This window comes from Heterodontus francisci, chromosome X (assembly GCF_036365525.1).
Source record: "Heterodontus francisci isolate sHetFra1 chromosome X, sHetFra1.hap1, whole genome shotgun sequence".
Taxonomy (NCBI): domain Eukaryota; kingdom Metazoa; phylum Chordata; class Chondrichthyes; order Heterodontiformes; family Heterodontidae; genus Heterodontus; species Heterodontus francisci.
The window spans coordinates 16,091,686-16,119,447 of record NC_090421.1 but is presented as its reverse complement, the minus strand read 5'-3'; the positions used below and the strand labels follow the sequence as shown (position 1 = coordinate 16,119,447).

Here is a 27,762-nt window from a genome sequence, read left to right as displayed (position 1 = left end):
TCCCTGAGTTCCGCCGTGGGGATGAGAGGAGATTCGGTGGGAGGCACGAGGGACTCCACCACCTCACTGGCGATGGAATCAAGATCATCCTCCGTGCCCCACACCGAATCCCCATCCTCCTCCGGGTCGTCACCGCCAGCGGACGACACATCCACCACACACTGTGGGGCAGACTTCCCGGCCGCGCCAGCTGGTCCCGCCTCCGTCACGATCCCACCCCCAGGATCGATGGCGGAGGAGTCCTCTCTGGGTTTTATTGTAAAACTGGAGCCTGTGGGTGCCAGCAGCCCAGGACCCCCCTCCACCTCCGTCCCCAGGCCAATGAGTGGTCCAGGGGAGACATAAGATCCCGACTCCGGAAATCCAGCCGGAGCCGAGACCGGAGGCGGAGAGAGGAGGCCATCTCCCACTCCGCCAGCACCTACAGGTCCAGCAGTTGGGGCAACATTCTCAGTTTTCACCGGGTCGGGTGTCTCCTGGTTGGTGGTGGACTCCGGCTGGGAGGGCTGACCCTCTGGGGCATCGCCCTCCCCTTCATTCAGGGCACCCGACCCAGTAGCAGTGGCGGAATGGGTGGCGTCCCCAGGCTCCCCCACCACAAGCAGGGCCCCACTTACTCCTTCAGGAGGGGCCTCATGTACCGGGGCCTTCCCCTCCCCTCCATCCTGAAGAATAGGGAGCTCCTGCCCGGACTTTGTAGCCTTGGTGGTGGCGGTAGGGGGAACCTGAGGACCCGAAACTGGAGGCAGCTCCCCTCCAACAGATGGGCCCTGCACCTCAGGGCCCTGTGTTATTTCTGTGGAGGGGTGCCTTCTCCTCTTTTTCCCACTAGGGCGCGGAGGCTCAGAGACCTCCATGTCATCAGAGGCCTCCGCCTCCGCACCCTTTTTTTCCTTTTTAGCCACCCTGGGCCTGAGCCCAGCCCTGGGACAGGTGGATTCCATGGGAATGGGCTTTGGGCTGAGCTCAGGCTCGGGTTGAGTCAAAGTGTCCAGGGGACGCGCCTCATGATGTTTCTTTTTTCCCCGCGTCTTCCTTCCGCTCTGACGGACGCTCCCCTCCCTGCCGGAGGCTGTGAAAACCACAGCCTCCGGAACCGACTGAGCGGTATCTATTGGATGTGTGGGGGGAGTGGGAGGAGGTGCTGTGGAACTACTCTGGGCCGCCGAGGTCTTGCTGGCGGCCGGGAGGTTGGGGCAGTTCTTACGAACATGCCCCACCCCCTTGCAGACGTGGCACCGAGCCCCATCCGAGGTCCAGAAGACGCGGTAGGCCGTCCCCTGAAACTCTATACCGAAGTGGCCCTCCAAGACCTCCTCCCGCGCCAGCTGCATGAATAGCTGGCGGCGGAAGGAGTACACATGTCGGAGGCTGTGCTCCCGAAGACCGAGCGGGACTGGGGTGATCCCTGACCTCACCTGCCCCAGATGATGTAGGTGGGGGAGGAGGAGCTCATTAGGAATGAAGGGTGGGACGTTAGACAAGATTACCTGATGCGCAGTGGCCCCAGAGGGTCCACTGGCAGGAAAATCCTACCCACTGTGAGCCCCGTACTTAGGGCGAGGGACACAGCCCGCTCGGTCTTCAGGAAGAACACAGCCTTCCCATACATCTTTGAGGCTGCAACAATGGCCGAGGGGCCGACAACCACGGCCATTGCCTTAACAAAAGCCTCAATAGTCATATTAGGATGGGTGTAACTCTTCACCCCATGCTTTGATGTTAAGATTTTAAATGGTGACGGGACAACAGGAGCAGCTGTCGCAGCTGCTGCAGCATAGGAGGGCCCCGCCACCGGAGAGGACTGAGAAGTCATGGGGTAGAAGAGTTACAGGCACTTTGTTGAGAGAAAAAAAAGAGCAAATACAATAAATCAAAAAAGCAACACTTAAAGGATGTAGCTCAGGGGAAGAGGCTGAGGGAGAGGAAGGCCCGGAGGAATCAGTCTTTGTTGGTATTTTAAAGAAGTCTTGTAGCTGGTCTTCCAGTTGGGAGGGTGGGGTGATGTCTTCACCTGGGTCAGCTGTAAGCTGCCAAGGCACATGCCTCCTTCGATGTTCAGATAAGAGAAGTCTCTTCACCTGGGCAGCTCCAGCTGTCCCAGGCTTAGTAGTTGGGGTGGGGAGGGAGCTCCCTATCCAAAGATGTTAAACACAGGAGCTCCCTATTGAACAATACAGCCCCACCCAAGGTCTTCAGGTCTCTTCTTTCCCCACCCCCAACAATCAATGAAAAAGACTTCAGGATAAAACAAACTCACAAAAGAGCTTCCAGTTCTTCCAGTTCTCTGCCTTCCTTCCTTTGTTGAAATTTGGAAAAAACTTTTGTTTCAGTTTGAGCCTCCCTCTTGCAGCAGTCACACAGCCTGCAGCCACCAACCTCTGCACACAACCACAGTCAGCTGCACCTCGTTGATGCACTCAGGCTCCCAAATCAGAGAGCAGCCAATCCCAGTGCTGTACCTGTCCTGGGAGTGCTTGATGGGGACAGTGTGGAGGGAGCTTTACTCAGTATCTAACACCCGTTTTTTTTTTTTTCTTTACCCCCGTACTGTACCTGTCCTGGGAGTCTTTGATGGGGACAGTGTGGAGGGAGCTTTACTCAGTATCTAACCCCCGTTTTTTTTTCTTTACCCCCGTACTGTACCTGTCCTGGGAGTCTTTGATGGGGACAGTGTGGAGGGAACTTTACTCAGTACCTAACCCCCGTTTTTTTTTTTTTTCTCTTTGCAGAGGGAGCTTTACTCTGTATCTAACCAATGTTGTACCTGTCCTGGGAGTGTTTGATGGGGACAGTGTAGAGGGAGCTTTACTCTGTATCTAACCCCGTACTGTACCTGTTCTGGCAGTGTTTGATGGGGACAGTGTAGAGGGAGCTTTACTCTGTATCTAACACCCGTGCTGTACCTGTCCTGGGAGTGTTTGATGGGGACAGTGTAGAGGGAGATTTACTCTGTATCTAACCCTGTTTTTTTTCATTATTTTTTTTTTTACGATGTATCTAACCCCATTTTTGTTTGAGGGAGCTTTACTCTGTATCTAACACCCGTGCTGTACCTGTCCTGGGAGTGTTTGATGGGGGACAGTGTAGAGGGAGTTTTACTCTGTATCTAACCCTGTGCTGTACCTGTCCTGGGAGTGTTTGATGGGACAGTGTAGAGGGAGTTTTACTCTGTATCTAACCCTGTGCTGTATCTGTCCTGGGAGTGTTTGATGGGACAGTGTAGAGGGAGTTTTACTCTGTACCTAACCCCGTACTGTACCTGTCCTGGGAGTGTTTGATGGGGACAGTGTCGAGGGAGTTTTACTCTGTATTTAACCCCGTACTGTACCTGTCCTGGGAGTGTTTGATGGGACAGTGTAGAGGGAGCTTTACTCTGTATCTAACCCCGTACTGTACCTGTCCTGGGAGTGTTTGATGGGACAGTGTAGAGGGAGCTTTACTCTGTATCTAACCCCGTACTGTACCTGTCCTGGGAGTGTTTGATGGGACAGTGTAGAGGGAGCTTTACTCTGTATCTAACCCCCGTACTGTACCTGTCCTGGGGAGTGTTTGATGGGACAGTGTAGAGGGAGCTTTACTCTGTATCTAACCCCGTACTGTACCTGTCCTGGGAGTGTTTGATGGGACAGTGTAGAGGGAGCTTTACTCTGTATCTAACCCCCGTACTGTACCTGTCCTGGGGAGTGTTTGATGGGACAGTGTAGAGGGAGCTTTACTCTGTATCTAACCCTGTACTGTACCTGTCCTGGGGAGTGTTTGATGGGGACAGTGTAGAGGGAGCTTTACTCTGTATCTAACCCCGTACTGTACCTGTCCTGGGGAGTGTTTGATGGGACAGTGTAGAGGGAGCTTTACTCTGTATCTAACCCCCGTACTGTACCTGTCCTGGGGAGTGTTTGATGGGACAGTGTAGAGGGAGCTTTACTCTGTATCTAACCCCCGTACTGTACCTGTCCTGGGGAGTGTTTGATGGGACAGTGTAGAGGGAGCTTTACTCTGTATCTAACCCCGTACTGTACCTGTCCTGGGAGTGTTTGATGGGACAGTGTAGAGGGAGCTTTACTCTGTATCTAACCCCGTACTGTACCTGTCCTGGGAGTGTTTGATGAGGACAGTGTAGAGGGAGATTTACTCTGTATCTAACCCCGTACTGTACCTGTCCTGGGAGTGTTTGATGGGACAGTGTAGAGGGAGCTTTACTCTGTATCTAACCCCCGTACTGTACCTGTCCTGGGGAGTGTTTGATGGGACAGTGTAGAGGGAGCTTTACTGACTTGATTGCTGATGGTTGGATGTGAGGAGCTGAAATGGAAAGTGCGCCATTTTCCAGCTCTAACGTACTTTTCCTTTAGTGCAAAACGTCAAACGCAAGTGACAATAATGCAACTTTGTGAAGAATTCAGAATTGAGAACGTGAGGGAATGAATCACTGTACCAGCAAATCAGAGAATGATATAGCACAGAAGAAGGCCATTCAGCCCATTGTGCCTCTGCTGGCTCTTTGAAAGAGCTAGCCAATTAGTCCCTCTTCCCTGCTCTTTCTCCATAGCCCTGCAAATGTATTCAACTGAACTTTCTTCCACTATCCTTTCAGGCAGTTACTTTGAATCTGTGTGCTCTGGCTACCAACCCTTCTGCTACTGGAAATAGATTATCCTGATTTAGAATTAGAATTAGAATTAGAACATTACAGCGCAGTACAGGCCCTTCGGCCCTCGATGTTGCGCCGACCTGTGAAACCATCTGACCTACACTATTCCATTTTCATCCATATGTCTATCCAATGTCCACTTAAATGCCCTTAAAGTTGGCGAATCTACTACTGCTGCAGGCAGGGCGTTCCACGCCCTTACTACTCTCTGAGTAAAGAAACTACCTCTCACATCTGTCCTATATCTATCACCCCTCAACTTGAAGCTATGTCCCCTCGTGTTTGCCATCACCATCCGAGGAAAAAGACTCTCACTATCCACCCTATCTAACCCTCTGATTATCTTATATGTCTCTATTAAGTCACCTCTCCTCCTCCTTCTCTCCAACGAAAACAACCTCAAGTCCCTCAGCCTTTCCTCGTAAGACCTTCCCTCCATACCAGGCAACATCCTAGTAAATCTCCTCTGCACCCTTTCCATAGCTTCCACATCCTTCCTATAATGCGGTGACCAGAACTGCACGCAATACTCCAGGTGCGGTCTCACCAGAGTTTTGTACAGCTGCAGCATGACCTCGTGGCTCCGAAACTCGACCCCCCTACTAATAAAAGCTAACACACCATATGCCTTCTTAACAGCCCTATTAACCTGGTTAGCAACCTTCAGGGATTTATGCACCTGGACACCAAGATCTCTCTGTTCATCTACACTACCAAGAATCTTCCCATTAGCCCAGTACTCTGCATTCCTGTTACTCCTTCCAAAGTGAATCACCTCACACTTTTCCGCATTAAACTCCATTTGCCATCTCTCAGCCCAGCTCTGCAGCCTATCTATGTCTCTCTGTACCCTACAACATCCTTCGGCACTATCCACAACTCCACCGACCTTAGTGTCATCTGCAAATTTACTAACCCACCCTTCTACACCCTCTTCCAGGTCATTTATAAAAATGACAAACAGCAGTGGCCCCAAAACAGATCCTTGCGGTACACCACTAGTAACTAAACTCCAGGATGAACATTTGCCATCAACCACCACCCTCTGTCTTCTTTCAGCTAGCCAATTTCTGATCCAAAGCTCTAAATCACCTTCAACCCCATACTTCCGTATTTTCTGCAATAGCCTACCGTGGGGAACTTTATCAAACGCCTTCCTGAAATCCATATACACCACATCCACTGCTTTACCCTCATCCACCTGTTTGGTCACCTTCTCGAAAAACTCAATAAGGTTTGTGAGGCACGACCTACCCGTCACAAAACCGTGCTGACTATCTCTAATGAACTTATTCTTTTCAAGATGATTATAAATCCTGTCTCTTATAACCTTTTCCAACATTTTACCCACAACCGAAGTAAGGCTCACAGGTCTATAATTACCAGGGCTGTCTCTACTCCCCTTCTTGAACAAGGGGACAACATTTGCAATCCTCCAGTCTTCTGGCACTATTCCTGTCGACAATGACGACATAAAGATCAAGGACAAAGGCTCTGCAATCTCCTCCCTAGCTTCCCAGAGAATCCTAGGATTTACCCATTATTGCCCATTAGTATGGTTTTGAACACCTCTACCGAATCGCCTGTTAACTTCCTCTGCTCTAAGGTGAACAATCCCAGATTCTCCAGTCTCTCTTTCATCTGAAGTCCTGCATCCCTGCTCCATTCTAGTAACTCACCTCTGCACCCTTTCTAAGGTCTTGGCATTCTTCCTAAAGTGTGGTACCCAGAATGGAACACGATTCTCTAGCTGGGGTCTATTGAGTGTTTTAGAAAGGTTTTGCATAACTTCCTGGCTTTTGTTCTCTACTCCTCCTTTACTAATAAAGCTAAGGCTGCCATATGGTATCAACTTGTTCTACCGCCTTCCAAGATTTGTGTACATACACACTCAGGACTCTATGTTCCTTTAAAATTGTACCTTTTATTTCATGTTGCCTCTCCTTATTCTTCTGACCAAAATGTATCACTTCACACATCTCTGCATTAAATTTCATCTGTCTGTCCATTCCACCAGCCTGTCTATGTCCTCCTGAAGTATGTTACTAACCTCCTCAGTTAGCACTGGCCCTAATACCTGGGTAACACCACTGCATACTTCTCTCCAATCTGGAAGACAGCAGTTCACCAACACGTCCTGTCCCTTAACCAATCTTCTATCTGTGCTGCCAATGCCCCTTTAATCCGATGAGCTGCAATTTTGCTGACAAGTCTATCATGGGATATCTTATCAAACACTTTTTTGAAAATCCAATAAAGAGATGATGTGAGGTGAACGAGGAGATGACGTGAGGTGAACGAGGAGATGACGTGAGGTGAATGAGGAGGTGACATGGGGTGAACGAGGAGATGATGTGAGGTGAACGAGGAGGTGACATGGGATGAATGTGGAGATGATGTGAGGTGAACGAGGAGGTGACATGGGGTGGATGTGGAGATGATGTGAGATGATAGGCACAGGAGGAGATTATTCAGCCCCTCGGGCCTATTCAATTAAATCATGGCTGATTTGTACCTCAACTCCATGTACCCGTATTGGTTCCATAGCCTTTGATACCCTTTACCCAAGAAAAATCTATTGCTTGAGTCTTGAAAATTACAATGACCCACTGCCTTTTCAGAGATGTCAGGTGAATGAAGCGCTTTTCGAGAGTTCTCACGATTTCCGACCGCAGCATTGGCCGGAGATCAGGAGAGCCCTGCAGAAGTTCTCCCATTGTTTGTATAATAGCCTTTAAAATCTGATAGACTGAAGGCAGAGCTCATCACACCTGGCATCTTGCTCCATGTGACAAATTTCAGCAGAATCTCTCACCGCTAGTTTGTCCCTGGTGTAGGCTGTACACTGGGTGTAGTTTGTCCAGGTCCGGTTACTCACGGGGTGTCGAAACCACCTGCCATTTTCAGCACAGATCTTGGTTGCCTTTTCTAAAAAGGAAAAGGGAGAGTTGCAGACAGCTCAGACAAGAAAATCACCTACTTCACCGCACAAGCTTAGAGTTAGCACGAGAAGCAACCTGATGAACAACACACAGACAGGCAAAACAAGACCCTGGCTATGGGAGACCAAGGTTAGCAATTCAATAGGACTGAGCTCACATTAACCAGAGGAAACCAACACTCATATAAATGCAAAATACTGCAGATGCTGGAAATCTGAAATAAAAACAAGAAATGCCGGAAATACTCAGCAGGTCTGGCAGTATCTGTGGAGAGAGAAGCAGAGTTAACGTTTCAGGTCAGTGACCCTTCATCAGAACTGGCAAAGGTTGGAAATGTAATAGGTTTTGAGCAAATAAAGTGGGGGTGGAGCAAGAGATAACAAAAGTGAAGGTGTTGATAGGGCAGGGTCACAGAGAATAACTGACCAGAAGGTCATGGAGCAAAGGCAAACGGTATGTTAATGGTGTGTTGAAAGACAAAGTGTTGGTGCAGAGAGGGTATTAATTGACAGAAAACTGAACAGCCCTGGCCCAAAGCACAAACAAGAAAAACAACAGTGGGTAGGCACATGGTAAAAAAAAAGAATGATGTAACAAGCTAAAATAAAAGAAAAGAAAAAGAAAAAAGAAAACAGAAAAAAAACTGAAAATAAACAGGGGGGCCCATCATGCTCTGAAATTATTGAACTCAATGTTCAGTCCGGCAGGCTGCAGTGTGCCTAATCAGTAAATGAGGATTCCCCCCACTGTGGTTGGCAGGGCCCTCAACCGTGTCCGGCCCATTTCCCGCACCTCTACCCTCACCCCTTCCCCTCCCTTTCAGAACCGCAACAGGGTTTCCCCTGTCCTCACTTTCCACCCCACTAGCCTCCATATCCAAAGGATCAGCCTCCGCCATTTACGCCACCTCCAGCGTGATGCCATTACTAAAACGCATCTTCCCCTCCCCTCCCCTGTCAGTATTCCGAAGGGATCGTTCCCTCGGTGACACCCTGGTCCACTCCTCCATTAACCCCAACACCTCGTCCCCTTCCCACAGCACCTTCCCCTGCAATCGCAGGAGGTGTAATACCTGCACTTTTACCTCCTCTCTCCTCACTATCCAAGGCCCCAAACACTCCTTTCAGGTGAAGCAGCGATTTACTTGTACTTCTTTCAATTCACTGATCACAATGTGGTCTCCTCTACATTGGGGAGACCAAACGCAGATTGGGTGACCGCTTTGCGGAACACCTCTGCTCAGTCCGAAAGCTTGACTCCGAGCTTCCGGTTGCTGGCCATTTCAACACTCCCCCCTGCTCTCATGCTCACATCTCTGTCCTGGGCTTTCAGTAGTGTTCCAGTGAACATCAACGCAAGCTTGAGGAACAGCATCTCATTTATTGATTAGGCACACTACAGCCTGCCGGACTGAACATTGAGTTCAATAATTTCAGAGCATGACGGGCCCCCCTTTTTATTTTCAGTTATTTTTTTCTGTTTTCTTTTTTTTTAATTTTGTTTTATTTTAGTTTGTTTCATCATTCAATTTTCTTACCATGTGCCTGCCCGCTGATTTTTTCATGTTTGTGCTTTGGGTCAGAACTGTTCATTTTTCTGTCAATTAACACCCTCTCTGCACTAACACTTTGTCTTTCAACACACCATTAACACACCGATTGCCTTTGCTCCATGACCTTCTGGTCAGTTATTCTCTGTGATTCTCTGTCCTATCAACACCTTGCCTTTTGTAATCTCTTGCCCCACCTCCACTTTATTTTCTTAAAACCTTTTACATTTCTAACCTTTGCCAGTTCTGATGAAAGGTCACTGACCTGAAACATTAACTCTGCTTCTCTCCCCACAGATGCTGCCTGACCTGCTGAGTATTTCCAGCATTTTCTGTTTTTATTTATTAAGGATAAAGACAGTCGGAAGGAGAACCAGAATGTGGACCATAGCACCTTGGAACAGGAGGCTGTCCAAAGTGAGGAGGAGGAGGGGAAGGAGGAGGGGAAGCCTAATGTGGTAGTTGTAGGGGATTTACTAATTAGAGGGGATAGATAACATGCTTTGTAAGCAGGACTGAGAGTCCCACATGGTTTATTGCCTACCTGGTACCAGGGTGAGGAACATCTCAAACCAACTTGAAAGGATATTGGAAAGGGAGGGGGAGGATCCAGTCGTTGTGATCCATGTTGGCACCAACAATATAGGGAAGAGTAGGCAAGAGGTCCTGTTTGAAGAGTACAAGAAACTAGGAGCTAAAGGACAGGACCTCAAAGGTTATAATCTCAGGATTATTACCCCCGCCATGTACAAATTGGTATAGGAATAAGCAGATTAGGGAGATGAACACATGGCTGAAGGAGTGGTGTGGGAAGAAAGGTTCCAGTACTGGGACAGGAAGGAACTGTACATTGGGATGAACTCCACCTGAACTGGGTTGGGTCCAGGGTCCTGGCGGAAAGGATAAAAGGATAAATAGGGCGGTCACAAGGACTTTAAACCAGTAAATGCGGGGAGGGTTTAGGTGAAAAGGTCGCATTAATAATAGGTCAAAAACAAACGGAAGGGAAGTGAGTAGGGTAACAGTCAGAAATTGTGCTTTAGGCACCACAGGTGAAGGGAAAACTAAAAGATGTAAAGTAATTAAACCAGGAGAGAGAAATCGGAAACGTGTGAGTAAAACATTATAGCAGAAGGACAGGTTAGGGTGTGTGGCATAAACAAGCACTCTTTATACAAACACACCGAGTATAATGAACAGAAATGAATTGCAGGCACAAATTCAGCTTTGAGGGTATGACATGGTAACCATTACTGAGACATGACTGCAAGACGGTCAGGACTGGGAACTAAATATACCAGGTTATAAGATCTACAGGAAAGATAGGGAAAATGGTAGAGGGGGAGGAGTAGCTTTAATGATTAAGGACGAAATCACGTCAATGATGAGAGAGGATATAACGAGAGGTAAACAGGGAGTGGAGACTTTATGGGTAGAATTAAGAAATAGAAAAGAATTTAAGACTGTCGTGGGGGTTTTGTATAAGCACCCTGGTAGCAACTGTGAAGTTGTAGAATGTATAAACGCAGAGATTAGACAAGCATGTAGTAAAGGCTTACCACAGGGCGTACCCAGTGGCGTACCACAGGGATCTGTGCTGGGTCCCCTATTGTTTGTCATTTATATAAACGACATAGATGACTATGTGGGGGGTAGGATCAGTAAGTTCGCGGATGACACAAAGATTGGCCGAGTGGTTAACAGTGAGGTTGAGTGTCTTGGGTTACAGGAAGATATAGACGGGATGGTCAAATGGGCAGAAAAGTGGCAGATGGAATTTAACCCTGAAAAGTGTGAGGTGATACACTTTGGAAGGAGTAATGTGACACGGAAGTATTCAATGAATGGCCTGATACTGGGAAGTTCCGAGGAACAAAGGGACCTTGGCGTGTTTGTCCATAGATCTCTGAAGGCAGAAGGGCAGGTTAATAGGGTGGTGAAAAAGGCATATGGGACACTTGCCTTTATCAATCGAGGCATAGATTACAAAAGCAGGGAGGGGTCATGTTGGAGTTGTATAGAACTTTGGTAAGGCCACAGCTGGAGTACTGTGTGCAATTCTGGTCACCACATTATAGGAAGGATGTGATTGCACTGGAGGGGGTGCAGAGGCAATTCACCAGGATGTTGCCTGGGATGGAACATTTAAGCTATGAAGAGAGGTTGGATAGGCTTGGGTTGTTTTCGCTGGAGCAGAGAAGACTGAGGGGTGACCTGATCGAGGTGTACAAGATTATGAGGGGCATGGACAGGGTGGATAGGGAGCAGCTGTTCCCTTCGTTGAAGGGTCAGTTACTAGGGGTCACAAGTTTAAGGTGAGGGGCGGGAGGTTTAAGGGGGATTTGAGGAAGAACGTTTTTACCCAGAGGGTGGTGATGGTCTGGAATGCCCTGCCTGGGAGGGTGGTAGAGGCAGGTTGCCTCACATCCTTTAAAAAGTACCTGGATGAGCACTTGGCACGTCATAACATTCAAGGCTATGGGCCAAGTGCTGGCAAATGGGATTAGGTAGACAGATCAGGTGTCTTTAATGCATCGGTGTAGACTCGATGGGCCGAAGGGCCTCTTCTGCACTGTATTATTCTGTGATTCTTTGAAAGGTAGAGTGGTTTTAATGGGGATTTTAACTTTCATATAGATTGGGATAAGCAGACAAGCTCATGTCAGCAAGGTGGTGAATTTCTTGAGTGTGTTCAGGATACTTACCTGCAACAATAGGTTTTTTTAAAAATTCTTTCATGGGATGTGGGCATCGCTGGCAAGACCAGCATTTATTGCCCATCCCTAATTGCCCTTGAGAAGGTGGTGGTGAGCCACCTTCTTGAACCGCTACAGTCTGTGCAGTCGGTACACCCACAAGTTCCGGTATGTTCCTGTTAGATGGAAGGGCAAGGCTGGCAAGTTTAGGGAACCTTGGTTGATGAGGGATGTTGAGGGTCTGGTCAGGACAAAGAAGGAGGCATATGTCAGGTATAGGCAGCTGGGATCGAGCAAGTCCCTCGAGGAGTATAGGGGATGTAGGAGTACACTTAAGAAGAAAATTAGGAGGGCGAAAAGGGGCCATGAGATTTCCCTGGCAGAAAAAATAAAGGAGAATCCTAAAAGATTCTATAAGTATATTAAGAGTAAAAGGGTAGCTAGGGCGAGAGTAGGTCCCCTTAAGAATCAGTATGGTAATCGATGTGTGGAGCCACGGGAAATGGGCGAGGTCTTCAATGAATACTTCTTGTCTGTATTTACCGTGGAGAAGGTCATGGAAGCTAGTGAGTTCAAGGGAGGGAACAGCGATATCCTGGAGCATATCAACATTACAAAGGAGGAGGTGTTGAAGGTTTTGAAGCACATTAAGGTGAATAAATCCCCAGGGCCTGACCAGGTGTACCCTAGGATGCTATGGAAAGCAAGGGAGGAGATTGCTGGGGCCCTGGCAGAGATTTTTGTATCATCGTTAGCCACGGGTGAGGTACTGGAAGACTGGAGGATAGCTAATGCTGTGCCTTTATTTAAGAAGGGCAGCAGGGATAAGTCAGGGAACTACAGGCCGGTGAGCCTTACATCAGTGGTGGGAAAGTTATTGGAAGGGATTCTGAGAGACAGGATTTATATGCATTTGGAAAGACATGGTCTGATTAGGGTTAGTCAGCATGGCTTTGTGCGTGGGAAATCATGTCTCACGAATTTGATTGAGTTTTTTGAGGAGGTGACCAAGAGGATTGACGAGGGCAGGGCGATGGACGTTGTCTACATGGACTTTAGCAGGGCCTTTGACAAGGTCCCGCATGGTAGGCTGGTCCGGAAGGTTCGAACACATGGGATCCAGTGTGAGCTAGCAAATTGGATACAAAATTGGCTTGGTGATAGGAGGCAGAGGGTGGTAGTGGAGGGTTGTTTTTCAGATTGGAGGCCGGTGACCGGTGGTGTGCCGCAGGGATTGGTGCTGGGCCTTCTGTTGTTTGTCATATATATTAATGGCTTGGATGTGAATGTAGGGGGCATGACTAGTAAGTTTGCAGATGACACCAAAATTGGTGGTATAGTGGACAGTGAAGAAGGTAGTCTAAGGTTACAACAGGATATAGATCAACTGGGAAAGTGGGCAAGGGATTAGCAAATGAAATTTAACGCAGACAAGTGCGAAGTGATGCATTTTGGGAAGTTAAACCAGGGCAGGACATATACAGTGAATGGCAGGGCCCTGGGGAGTGTTGTTGAGCAGAGACACCTTGGGGTGCAAGTACATAGTTCCCTGAAAGTGGCAACACATGTAGACAGGGTGGTGAAGAAGGCGTATGGCATGCTTGCCTTCATCGGCCGAGGCATTGAGTACAAGAGTTGGGACGTCATGTTACATAACGTTGGTTAGGCCGCACTTGGAGTACTGTGTGCAGTTCTGGTCGCCGCACTACAGGAAAGATGTGATTAAGCTAGAGAGGGGGCAGAAAAGATTCACAAGGATGTTGCCTGGTTTGGAGGGCTTGAGTTATAAAGAGAGATTGGATAGGCTGGGTCTGTTATCCCTGGAGTGAAGGAGGCTGAGAGGGGACATGATAGAGGTATATGAAATTATGAGAGGCATAGATAGGGTAGATAGTCAGAGTCTGTTTCCCATGGTAGGGGTGACTAAAACTAGAGGGCATAGATTTAAGGTGAGAGGGAGGAGGTTTAAAGGGGATCAAAGGGGTAAATTTTTCACACAAAGAATAGTGGGTATCTGGAATGAGCTGCCTGAGGAGGTGGTGGAGGCAGGAACAGTAGCAACATTTAAGAGGCATCTGGACAGGTACTTGAATGAGTAAGGCATAGAGGGATATGGAATTAATGCAGGCAGGTGGGATTAGTATAGATAGGCATTATGGTCGGCATGGACGCGGTGGGTCGAAAGGCCTGTTTCCGTGCTGTACGACTCTATGACTCTGTAAGTGCTGTTAGGAAAGGAGTTTCATGATCTTGACCCAGCGACAGTGACGGAACAGCGATATAGTTCCCAGTCAGGGTGGTGTGTGACTTGGAGGGGAACTTGCAGGTGGTGATGTTCTCATGCATCTGCTGCCCTTGGCCTTCTAGGTGGTAGAGGTCACAGATTTGGAAGGTGCTGTTGAAGGAGCCTTGGTGAGTTGCTGTAGTGCTTCTTGTCGATGGTACACACTGCTGCCACTGTGCATCGGTGGCGGAGGGAGTGAATGTTGAGGGTGTTGGATGGAGTGCCGATCAAGCGGGCTGCTTTGTCCTGGATGGTGTCGAGCTTCTTGTTGGAGCTGCACTCATCCAGACAAGTGGAGAGTATTCCATCACACTCCTATCTTGCGCCTTGTAGATGGTGGAAAGGCTTTGGGGAGTCCGCAGGTGAGTTACTTGCTGCAGGATTCCCAGCCTCTGACCTGCTCTTGTCGACACAGTATTTATAGGGCTGGCCCAGTTAGGTTTTGCGTCAATGGTTAATGGTGGGGGATGTAGCGATGGTAATGCCAGTGAATGTTATGGGGGGATGGTTAGATTCTCTCTTGCTGGAGATGGGCATTACCTGGCACTCGTGTGCCGTAAATGTTACTTGGCACCTCTCAGCCCAAGCCTGAATGTTGTCCAGGTCTTGCTGCATGCCGGTACAGACTGCTTCAGTATTTGAGGAATTCTGAATGGAACTAAAAACTGTGCAATCATCAGCGAACATCCCCACTTCTGACCTTATGACAGAGGGAAGGTCATTGAAGCAGCTGAAGATGGTTGGGCTTTGGACACTACCCTGAGGAACTCCTGCAGTGATGTCCTGGGGCTCAGATGATTGACCTCCAACAACCACAACCATCTTCCTTTGCGCTCGGTATGACTCCAGCCAGTGAAGAGTTTCCCCCCTGATTCCCATTGACTTCAGTTTTGCTAGGACTCCTTGATGCCATACTCGGTCAAATGCTGTCTTGATGTCAAGGGCAGTCACTCTCACATCACCTCTTGAATTCAGCTCTTTTGTCCACGTTTGGACCAAGGCTGTAATGAGGGCTGGAGCTGAGTGGTCCTGGCAGAACCCACGAGCCAGCAAGGGACCTTGCCATATTAGATTTGGTAATGAGTAATGAGCCAGATTCAGTTAACAGCCTAACGGTGCGTGAACATTTATCTAACAGCGATCATAATATGATCGAGTTCAAATGGAGTATTTGAAAGAGAGAAACTTGAAACAGCTACTAAGATTCTAGATTTAGTTAAGGCTGACTTCAATGCAATGAGACAGAGACTTCCACAGTAAACTGGGCAAATCTGTTCATGGATAAAATGACAGAAGATCAGTGGGAAGTGTTCAAAAAAGAATTTGACATAATCCAGAACCAGTTTATACCCCTAAAGGGGCAAGAGTTCTAACCAGAAAAGACAGCCATGGACAACTGAAGAAGTAAGAGACAACATAAAAGTTCAAAAAATAGCACAGATCTTGGTGAATGGGGGAGATACAAAGAACAGCAAAGGGTGATAAAGCAGATAGTTAAAGCTACAAAAAGGGAATTTAAAAAGAAATTTGCAAGTTATATCGAAATCGACAAAAACTTATATCGTTACATTCGGAAAAAGGTGGTCAGAAGCAATGTGGGCCATTAAAAACTGATATCTGCCAAAGGACACTTCTCTACACTGTGTATTACTGAGAACTGCAAAAGGCCTGACACAGTTTTTAGCAGCTGTGATTTGATAATATGGATTAAATATGTTGTAATGCAAAAAGGGTAAAAAGATTTGTTTTTTAAATCTGCCCCATTTTTTACTCCTGATAACATTGATATTTGTCAATTAAAATAAGGAAATGGGGAAACACTAGAAAACTGGACATCACTAGGAAGATAAAAAAAAGTCAAATGGAGATTGGTTGGTCATGTTGCTCGAAGAAATGACAACAGGTGGACAAAAAGGCTTCGGCATTGGCAGCCAAGAGCAGGAAAAAGAAGAAAGGGGAGACTGAGAAGATGGAGAGATGACATAAAATCATGCCTCGGAACCACATGGGTGAGAACAGCAAGGGATAGAGAGAAATGAAACAGGTATGAGGAGGGTTATAGGCTATAGTGGATGAACATAACCTAAATGATAATAGTGAATGAAATAGGCAGCCATGTTGAATAATTACTTTGTGTCAGTATTTACAGTAGAGGAAGTACTGAACATCCCAAGGAATCTAATATTGAATCAGGGACAGGGACTCACCAAAAATAACATAAACAAAATAATAGTAATGGAGAAAACAATGGCACTAATGAGTGACAAATCCCCAGGACCAGATGGTCTCCATCCCAAGGTTGTAAAAGAAGTAAGTGAGAACATTGAAGATGCTCGAACTATAATCTTCCAAAGTACTCTCAATTCAGAAACCGTTCTTTTAGATTGGAAAATTGTGCATGTCACTCTGCTATTTAAGAAATATGAGAAAGGAAAACCATTGAAGTATAGACCAGTTAGCCTAACATCTGTTGTCGGAAAATTGCTAGTGGCTGAATACGTTGAAAATTTTCAGCTGATCAGAGAGAGCCAGCGTGGATTTGTAAAGGGTAGGTCTTGCCTGACCAATCTGAATGAATTTTTTGAAGAGGTGACTAAAGTATTGGGCAGGGGAATGTCTTGAGGATGTTATTTAAATGGGCTTCCAGAAGGCATTTGATTAAGTCCCTCATAAGATACTATTAGCTAAAGTTGAAGCTCATGGAATTGAAGACAAATTATTGACCTGGTTAGGAAATTGGCTGAGTGGAAGGAGACAGAGAGTAGGGATAATGGGCGGGTACTGTAATTGGCAGGATGTGAGTAGTGGTGTCCTACAAGGATCTGTGTTGGGGCCTCAACTAATCACTGTATTTATTAATGACTTAGATGATGGGATAGAAAGCTACATATCCAAATTTGCCAATGACACAAAGATAGACAGTATTGTAAGCAGTGTAGATGGAAACATCAAATTACAAAGAGCTTTTGATAGATTAAGTAAATGGGCAAAACTGTGGCAAATGGATTTCAATGTAGGCGAATGTGATGTCATCCATATTGGACCTAAAAGGATAGAACAGGGTACTTTCTAAATGGTGAAAAACTAGAAACAGTGGAGGTCCAGAGAGACTTTGGGATCCAGGTACACAGATCATTAAAATGTCATGAACAGATACAGGAAATAATCACAGAGGCTAATGGAATGATGGCCTTTATATCTTGAGGACTAGAATACAAGGGGGTAGAAGTCATGCTTCAGTTACACAAAGCCCTGATTAGACCACACCTGGAGTTACTGTGAGCAGTTCTGGGCACCACACATTAGGAAGGATTTATTAGCCTTGGAGGGAGTGCAGTGTAGATTTACCAGAATGATATCTGGACTCCAAGGGTTAAATTACGAGGGGTTTAATTAAATTAAACAAAATAGGGTTATATTCCTTGTAATTTAAAAGGCTAAGGTGTGATTTGATAGAAGTTTTCAAGATATTAGGAGAACCTGATAGGGTAGCTCGAGAGAAACTATTTCTGCTGGCGAGGGAATTGAGGGCCTAGTCAAAAAATTAGAGCCAGAACCTTCAGGAGTGAAATTAGGAAACATTTCTTCACACAAAGGGTGGTACAAGTTTGGAATTCTCTTCCGCAAATGGCATGTGATGTGAGATCAATTGTTAGTTTTAAATCTGAGATTGATTGATTTTTGTAAACCAAAGGTATTAAGGGAAATAAGGCGGGTAGATGGAGTTAGCTCGCAGATCAGCCATGATCTCACTGAATGGTGGAACAGGCACGAGGGGCCGAATGGCCTCCTCCTGTTCCGACGTTCCTACATTTCTATGATAACTTCAAAATCCATCGGCTGCTTTGGGATCTCCATCATTCAATTAGCATGCCTAAAGTCAGAAAGTTTCTGCCTGTCATTGTGCAGAATTTGTGCGTGTTTTAATTCGGAGCCATATTTGGGTTTTTCCTCTTGTGCTTTGTGTTGTCATGGGTCATCAGTCACAAAATAATGGATTGACGGTTCAGAGAAGTTAGGGGTGAAAAATAGCAGTTTTTGACTTACCTGAGGGATCAAAGTCTTTAAAGTAATCAGGGCAATGCTGCACAGCTGTTGATTTGGCAGAAGCATCATTCCAGCAGAGCCATCCATCCCAGGTACGGTTACAGTACGAGCCTGTGAGTCAGCAAAGCAGCACATTAAATGTCCACTTTCTTCAGACTGCTTTTCTTATTGGTCCTCTGAACTTCCCTGCCTTGCTCCTCCTAAACTTTACATTTGCCATGCTACACACTCTTCTCTCAGCTTCAGGGCCCAGTGGGTTGCGCTCTTGCCTCTGAGTCAGAAGGTTGTGGGTCCAAGTACTGCTCCAGAGACTTGAGCACATAATCCAGGCTGACACTCCAGTGCAGTACTGAGGGCGTGCCGCAGTGCCAGAGGTGCTGTCTTTTGGCTGAGCCGTTAAACCGAGGCCCCGTCTGCCCTCTCCGGTGGATGTAAAAGATCCCATGGCATGATTTTGAAGAGCAGGGGATTTATCCTCGGTCTCCTGGCCAATATTTATCCTTTAATTGACATCACAAAAACAGATTATCTGGTCATTATCACATTGCTGTTTGTGGGATCTTGCTGTGCACAAATTGGCTGCCGCATTTCCTACATTTTTTTTTCTTTCATAGGATGTGGGCGTCGCTGGCCAGGCCAGCATTTATTGCCCATCCCTAACTGCCCTTGAGACGGTGGTGGTGAGCTGCCTTCTTGAACCGCTGCAGTTCATGTTACAACAGAGACGACACTTCAAAACTATTTCATTGGCTGCAAAGTGCTTTTGGGATGCCCTGAGGTCATGAAAGGCACTATATAAATGCAAGTCTTTCTTTTTTGGGTGGAAAAATAAGCAGTTTACAAACTTACCAGAGAGATCCTCATTGTGTCAGAATGAAAAGTTTAGCACACTGGGCTCATACACTCATCTCATTCTTTCTTAGGGTCTCCAAACTATGGAACCTTTTACTCCTCTGAGCTTTCCTTTCCTCCTGAAATCTACAGGCTTTGTAAAACACCTCACTCCCTACTTCCTCATTTATGTCATCTTCTCTGTCACTGTTATCAAGCTTGCTGCTGTCTTGTACTGTGGCCCCAGCCCTTCCCCCGATTTCTCAATTTTAAAAAAGCCAGTAAAAGACAGTGCTGCCCCACCAGTACTTTAGCAATAGTGAAGGGTGTGCTGAGACACGTCATTTACCCTGAATCCACCTGAGAAAACAAGAACTTGCAGTTAAATAATGTAGTCAAAAGTCCCAAGGTGCTTCACAGGAGCGTTACGAAACAGAATTTGACACCGAGCCACATAAGGAGATAAGAGACCAGGTGACCAAAACTTGGGCAAAAGTGTAGGTTTTAAGGAGTTTCTTGAAGGAGGAGAGAAAGGAACAGAGGCAGAGAGGCTTAGAGAGGGAGTTTAAAAGCTTAGGGCCAAGATACATGAAGACGTGGCTGAAGTGATTAAAATGGGGAAATGAAAGAGTCCAGAATCACAGGAGCACAGAGATCTTAGAGAGTTGTAGGGCTGGAGGAGATTACAGAGGTAGGAAGGGGCGAGGCGATGGAGGGATTTGAAAACAGGGGTGGGAATTTTAAATTGAAGCGTTATCGAATCAGAGCCAATGTAGCTATGAAACGACAGTAATAACCCACTGCACCAAGTCGTTGAGTGCCAGTAGAATGTGTGATAACCCACTGTACCGAGTCACTGAGTGCCAGTAGACTGTGTGATAACCCACCGTACTGAGTCACTGAGTGCCAATAGACCATGTGATAACCCACTGTACCACCCAGTCCCAGAGTGTGAAAGGACAGTGTGATCACCCACTGCACCACCTGGTCCCAGAGAGTGAAAGGGCAGTGTGATAACCCACTGTACCACCCAGTCCCAGAGTGTGAAAGGACAGTGTGATCACCCACAGTACCACCCAGTCCCAGACTGTGAAAGGACAGTGTGATAACCCACTGTACCATCCAGTCCCAGAGAGTGAAAGGACAGTGTGATCACCCACTGTACCACCCGGTCCCAGAGTGTGAAAGGACAGTGTGATCACCCACTGTACCACCCAGTCCCAGAGTGTGAAAGGACAGTGTGATCACCCACTGTACCACCCAGTCCCAGAGTGTGAAAGGACAGTGTGATCACCCACTGTACCACCCAGTCCCAGAGTGTGAAAGGACAGTGTGATAACCCACTGTACCACCCAGTCCCAGAGTGTGAAAGGACAGTGTGATAACCCACTGTACCCAGTCCCAGTGTGTGAAAGGACAGTGTGATAACCCACTGTACCACCCAGTCCCAGAGTGTGAAAGGACAGTGTGATAACCCACTGTACCACCCAGTCCCAGAGTGTGAAAGGACAGTGTGATAACCCACTGTACCACCCAGTCCCAGAGTGTGAAAGGACAGTGTGATAACCCACTGTACCACCTAGTCCCAGAGAGTGAAAGGACAGTGTGATAACCCACTGTACCCAGTCCCAGTGTGTGAAAGGACAGTGTGATAACCCACTGTACCACCCAGTCCCAGAGTGTGAAAGGACAGTGTGATAACCCACTGTACCACCCAGTCCCAGAGTGTGAAAGGACAGTGTGATCACCCACTGTACCACCCAGTACCAGAGTGTGAAAGGACAGTGTGATCACCCACTGTACCACCCAGTCCCAGAGTGTGAAAGGACAATGTGATAACCCACTGTACCACCCAGTCCCAGAGTGTGAAAGGGCAGTGTGATAACCCACTGTACCACCCAGTCCCAGAGTGTGAAAGGACAGTGTGATCACCCACTGTACCACCCAGTCCCAGAGTGTGAAAGGACAATGTGATCACCCACTGTACCACCCAGTCCCAGAATGTGAAAGGACAATGTGATCACCCACTGTACCACCCAGTCCCAGAGTGTGAAAGGGCAGTGTGATAACCCACTGTACCACCCGGTCCCAGAGTGTGAAAGGACAGTGTGATAACCCACTGTACCACCCGGTCCTAGAGTGTGAAAGGACAGTGTGATCACCCACTGTCCCACCCGGTCCCAGAGTGTGAAAGGACAGTGTGATCACCCACTGTACCACCCGGTCCCAGAGTGTGAAAGGACAGTGTGATCACCCACAGTACCACCCAGTCCCAGAGTATGAAAGGACAGTGTGATCACCCACTGCACCACCTAGTCCCAGAGAGTGAAAGGACAGTGTGATAACCCACTGTACCACCCGGCCCCAGAGTGTGAAAGGACAGTGTGATAACCCACTGTACCACCCAGTCCCAGAGTGTGAAAGGACAGTGTGATAACCCACTGTACCACCCGGTCCCAGAGTGTGAAAGGACAGTGTGATAACCCACTGTACCACCCGGCCCCAGAGTGTGAAAGGACAGTGTGATAACCCACTGTACCACCCAGTCCCAGAGTGTGAAAGGACAGTGTGATCACCCACAGTACCACCCAGTCCCAGACTGTGAAAGGACAGTGTGATAACCCACTGTACCATCCAGTCCCAGAGAGTGAAAGGACAGTGTGATCACCCACTGTACCACCCGGTCCCAGAGTGTGAAAGGACAGTGTGATCACCCACTGTACCACCCAGTCCCAGAGTGTGAAAGGACAGTGTGATCACCCACTGTACCACCCAGTCCCAGAGTGTGAAAGGACAGTGTGATCACCCACTGTACCACCCAGTCCCAGAGTGTGAAAGGACAGTGTGATAACCCACTGTACCACCCAGTCCCAGAGTGTGAAAGGACAGTGTGATAACCCACTGTACCCAGTCCCAGTGTGTGAAAGGACAGTGTGATAACCCACTGTACCACCCAGTCCCAGAGTGTGAAAGGACAGTGTGATAACCCACTGTACCACCCAGTCCCAGAGTGTGAAAGGACAGTGTGATAACCCACTGTACCACCCAGTCCCAGAGTGTGAAAGGACAGTGTGATAACCCACTGTACCACCTAGTCCCAGAGAGTGAAAGGACAGTGTGATAACCCACTGTACCCAGTCCCAGTGTGTGAAAGGACAGTGTGATAACCCACTGTACCACCCAGTCCCAGAGTGTGAAAGGACAGTGTGATAACCCACTGTACCACCCAGTCCCAGAGTGTGAAAGGACAGTGTGATCACCCACTGTACCACCCAGTACCAGAGTGTGAAAGGACAGTGTGATCACCCACTGTACCACCCAGTCCCAGAGTGTGAAAGGACAATGTGATAACCCACTGTACCACCCAGTCCCAGAGTGTGAAAGGGCAGTGTGATAACCCACTGTACCACCCAGTCCCAGAGTGTGAAAGGACAGTGTGATAACCCATTGTACCACCCAGTCCCAGAGTGTGAAAGGACAGTGTGATCACCCACTGTACCACCCAGTCCCAGAGTGTGAAAGGACAGTGTGATAACACACTGTACCACCCGGTCCCAGAGTGTGAAAGGACAGTGTGATAACCCACTGTACCACCCGGTCCCAGAGTGTGAAAGGACAGTGTGATAACCCACTGTACCACCCGGTCCTAGAGTGTGAAAGGACAGTGTGATCACCCACTGTCCCACCCGGTCCCAGAGTGTGAAAGGACAGTGTGATAACACACTGTACCACCCGGTCCCAGACTGTGAAAGGACAGTGTGATAACCCACTGTACCACCCGGTCCCAGAGTGTGAAAGGACAGTGTGATAACACACTGTACCACCCGGTCCCAGACTGTGAAAGGACAGTGTGATAACCCACTGTACCACCCGGTCCCAGAGTGTGAAAGGACAGTGTGATAACCCACTGTACCACCCGGTCCCAGAGTGTGAAAGGACAGTGTGATCACCCACTGTACCACCCGGTCCCAGAGTGTGAAAGGACAGTGTGATCACCCACAGTACCACCCAGTCCCAGAGTATGAAAGGACAGTGTGATCACCCACTGCACCACCTAGTCCCAGAGAGTGAAAGGACAGTGTGATAACCCACTGTACCACCCGGCCCCAGAGTGTGAAAGGACAGTGTGATAATCCACTGTACCACCCGGTCCCAGAGTGTGAAAGGACAGTGTGATAACCCACTGTACCACCCGGCCCCAGAGTGTGAAAGGACAGTGTGATAACCCACTGTACCACCCAGTCCCAGAGAGTGAAAGGATAGTGTGATCTCCCACTATACCACCCGGTCCCAGAGTGTGAAAGGACAGTGTGATAACCCGCTGTACCCAGTCCCAGTGTGTGAAAGGACAGTGTGAAAACCCACTGTACCACCCAGTCCCAGAGTGTGAAAGAACAGTGTGATAACCCACTGTACCACCCAGTCCCAGAGTGTGAAAGGACAGTGTGATCACCCACTGTACCACCCAGTCCCAGAGTGTGAAAGGGCAGTGTGATAACCCACTGTACCACCCAGTCCCAGAGTGTGAAAGGACAGTGTGATCACCCACTGTCCCACCCGGTCCCAGAGTGTGAAAGGACAGTGTGATCACCCACTGTACCACCCAGTCCCAGAGTGTGAAAGGGCAGTGTGATAACCCACTGTACCACCCAGTCCCAGAGTGTGAAAGGACAGTGTGATCACCCACTGTCCCACCCGGTCCCAGAGTGTGAAAGGACAGTGTGATCACCCACTGTCCCACCCGGTCCCAGAGTGTGAAAGGACAGTGTGATCACCCACTGTACCACCCAGTCCCAGAGTGTGAAAGGACAGTGTGATCACCCACTGTACCACCCAGTCCCAGAGTGTGAAAGGAAAATGTGATAACCCACTGTACCACCCAGTCCCAGAGTGTGAAAGGGCAGTGTGATAACCCACTGTGCCACCCAGTCCTAGAGTGTGAAAGGACAGTGTGATCACCCACTGTACCACCCAGTCCCAGAGTGTGAAAGGACAGTGTGATGACCCACTGTACCACCCAGTCCCAGAGTATGAAAGGACAGTGTGATCACCCACTGTACCCAGTCCCAGAGAGTGAAAGGACAGTGTGATCACCCACTGTGCCACCCAGTCCTAGAGTGTGAAAGGACAGTGTGATCACCCACTGTACCACCCAGTCCCAGAGTGTGAAAGGACAGTGTGATGACCCACTGTACCACCCAGTCCCAGAGTATGAAAGGACAGTGTGATCACCCACTGTACCCAGTCCCAGAGTGTGAAAGGACAGTGTGATCACCCACTGTACCACCCAGTCCCAGAGTGTGAAAGGAAAATGTGATAACCCACTGTACCACCCAGTCCCAGAGTGTGAAAGGGCAGTGTGATAACCCACTGTGCCACCCAGTCCTAGAGTGTGAAAGGACAGTGTGATCACCCACTGTACCACCCAGTCCCAGAGTGTGAAAGGACAGTGTGATGACCCACTGTACCACCCAGTCCCAGAGTGTGAAAGGACAGTGTGATGACCCACTGTACCACCCAGTCCCAGAGTATGAAAGGACAGTGTGATCACCCACTGTACCCAGTCCCAGAGAGTGAAAGGACAGTGTGATCACCCACTGTACCACCTAGTCCCAGAGAGTGAAAGGACAGTGTGAGAACCCACTGTACCACCCGGTCCCAGAGTGTGAAAGGACAGTGTGATCACCCACTGTACCCAGTCCCAGTGTGTGAAAGGACAGTGTGATAACCCACTGTACCACCCAGTCCCAGAGTGTGAAAGGACAATGTGATAACCCACTGTACCACCCAGTCCCAGAGTGTGAAAGGACAGTGTGATCACCCACTGTACCCAGTCCCAGTGTGTGAAAGGACAGTGTGATAACCCACTGTACCACCCAGTCCCAGAGTGTGAAAGGACAGTGTGATCACCCTTTGTACCACCCGGTCCCAGAGTGTGAAAGGACAGTGTGATCACCCACTGTACCACCCAGTCCCAGAGTGTGAAAGGACAGTGTGATAACCCACTGTACCACCCAGTCCCAGAATGTGAAAGGACAGTGTTATAACCCACTGTACCATCCAGTCCCAGAGAGTGAAAGGACAGTGTGATCACACACTGTACCACCCAGTCCCAGAGTGTGAAAGGACAATGTGATAACCCACTGTACCACCCAGTCCCAGAATGTGAAAGGACAGTGTTATAACCCACTGTACCATCCAGTCCCAGAGAGTGAAAGGACAGTGTGATCACACACTGTACCACCCAGTCCCAGAGTGTGAAAGGACAGTGTGATCACCCACTGTACCACCCGGTCCCAGAGTGTGAAAGGACAGTGTGATCACCCACTGTACCACCCAGTCCCAGAGTGTGAAAGGACAGTGTGATCACCCACTGTACCACCCAGTCCCAGAGTGTGAAAGGACAGTGTGATCACACACTGTACCACCCAGTCCCAGAGTGTGAAAGGACAATGTGATAACACACTGTACCACCCGGTCCCAGAGTGTGAAAGGACAGTGTGATCACCCACTGTACCACCCGGTCCCAGAGTGTGAAAGGACAGTGTGATCACCCACTGTACCACCCGGTCCCAGAGTGTGAAAGGACAGTGTGATAACCCACTGTACCAACCAGTCCCAGAGTGTGAAAGGACAGTGTGATCACCCACTGTACCACCCAGTCCCAGAGTGTGAAAGGACAGTGTGATCACCCACTGTACCACCCAGTCCCAGAGTGTGAAAGGACAGTGTGATCACCCACTGTACCACCCAGTCCCAGAGTGTGAAAGGACAGTGTGATCACCCACAGTACCACCCAGTCCCAGAGTGTGAAAGGACAGTGTGATCACCCACTGTACCACCCAGTCCCAGAGTGTGAAAGGACAGTGTGATCGCCCACTGTACCACTCAGTCCCAGAGTGTGAAAGGACAGTGTAATCACCCACTGTACCATCCAGTCCCAGAGTGTGAAAGGACAGTGTGATAACCCACTGTACCACTCAGTCCCAGAGTGTGAAAGGACAGTGTGATCACCCACTGTACCACCCAGTCCCAGAGTGTGAAAGGACAGTGTGATCACCCACAGTACCATCCAGTCACAGACTGTGAAAGGACAGTGTGATAACCCACTGTACCATCCAGTCCCAGAGTGTGAAAGGACAGTGTGATGACCCACTGTACCACTCAGTCCCAGAGAGTGAAAGGACAGTGTGATCACCCACTGTACCATCCAGTCACAGACTGTGAAAGGACAGTGTGATAACCCACTGTACCACCCAGTCCCAGAGTGTGAAAGGACAGTGTGATCACCCACTATACCACTCAGTCCCAGAGAGTGAAAGGACAGTGTGATCACCCACTGTACCACCCAGTACCAGAGTGTGAAAGGACAGTGTGATAACCCACTGTACCCAGTCCCAGTGTGTGAAAGGACAGTGTGAACACCCACTGTACCACCCAGTACCAGAGTGTGAAAGGACAGTGTGATAACCCACTGTACCCAGTACCAGAGTGTGAAAGGACAGTGTGATAACCCACTGTACCCAGTCCCAGTGTGTGAAAGGACAGTGCAATCACCCACTGTGCCACCCAGTCCCAGAGTGTGAAAGGACAGTGTGATAACCCACTGTACCACCCAGTCCCAGAGTGTGAAAGGACAGTGTGATCACCCACTGTACCACCCAGTACCAGAGTGTGAAAGGACAGTGTGATCACCCACTGTACCACCCAGTCCCAGAGTGTGAAAGGACAGTGTGATCACCCACTGTACCACCCAGTCCCAGAATGTGAAAGGACAGTGTGATAACCCACTGTACCACCCAGTCCCAGAGTGTGAAAGGACAGTGTGATCACCCACTATACCACTCAGTCCCAGAGTGTGAAAGGACAGTGTGATCACCCACTGTACCACCCAGTCCCAGAGTGTGAAAGGACAGTGTGATGACCCACTGTACCACCCAGTCCCAGAGTATGAATGGACAGTGTGATCACCCACTGTACCACCCAGTCCCAGAGTGTGAAAGGACAGTGTGATCACCCACTGTACCACCCAGTCCCAGAGTGTGAAAGGACAGTGTGATCACCCACTGTACCACCCAGTCCCAGAATGTGAAAGGACAGTGTGATCACCCACAGTACCATCCAGTCACAGACTGTGAAAGGACAGTGTGATAACCCACTGTACCACCCAGTCCCAGAGTGTGAAAGGGCAGTGTGAGAACACACTGTACCACCCAGTCCCAGAGTGTGAAAGGACAGTGTGATAACCCACTGTACCCAGTCCCAGTGTGTGAAAGGACAGTGTGATCACCCACTGTACCACCCAGTCCCAGAGTGTGAAAGGACAGTGTGATAACCCACTGTACCACCCAGTCCCAGAGTGTGAAAGGACAGCGTGATAACCCACTGTACCACCCGGTCCCAGAATGTGAAAGGACAGTGTGATAACCCACTGTACCACCCAGTCCCAAAGTGTGAAAGGACAGTGTGATCACCCACTGTACCACCCAGTCCCAGAGTGTGAAAGGACTGTGTGATAACCCACTGTACCACCCAGTCCCAGAGTGTGAAAGGACAGTGTGATAACCCACTGTACCCAGTCCCAGAGTGTGAAAGGACTGTGTGATAACCCACTGTACCACCCAGTCCCAGAGTGTGAAAGGACAGTGTGATAACCCACTGTACCCAGTCCCAGAGTGTGAAAGGACTGTGTGATAACCCACTGTACCACCCAGTCCCAGAGTGTGAAAGGACAGTGTGATAACCCACTGTACCCAGTC

General features: G+C 48.6%; 1 protein-coding gene across 4 annotated transcripts in view; it reads right to left on the bottom strand.

Annotated features, from left to right (window-relative positions):
- The window catches only part of LOC137358671 (calcitonin gene-related peptide type 1 receptor-like), a 133,572-nt gene that overhangs the window by 53,802 nt on the left and 52,008 nt on the right, over positions 1–27,762 (bottom strand). For all 4 annotated transcript variants that reach the window (XM_068024837.1, XM_068024841.1, XM_068024840.1 and 1 more), the window contains 2 exons: positions 18,173–18,283; positions 7,470–7,582 (listed from right to left, as the gene is read on the bottom strand). In XM_068024837.1, coding sequence (XP_067880938.1) covers positions 7,470–7,582; positions 18,173–18,283 — 224 coding nt within the window. The remainder of the gene's footprint in view (positions 1–7,469; positions 7,583–18,172; positions 18,284–27,762) is intronic.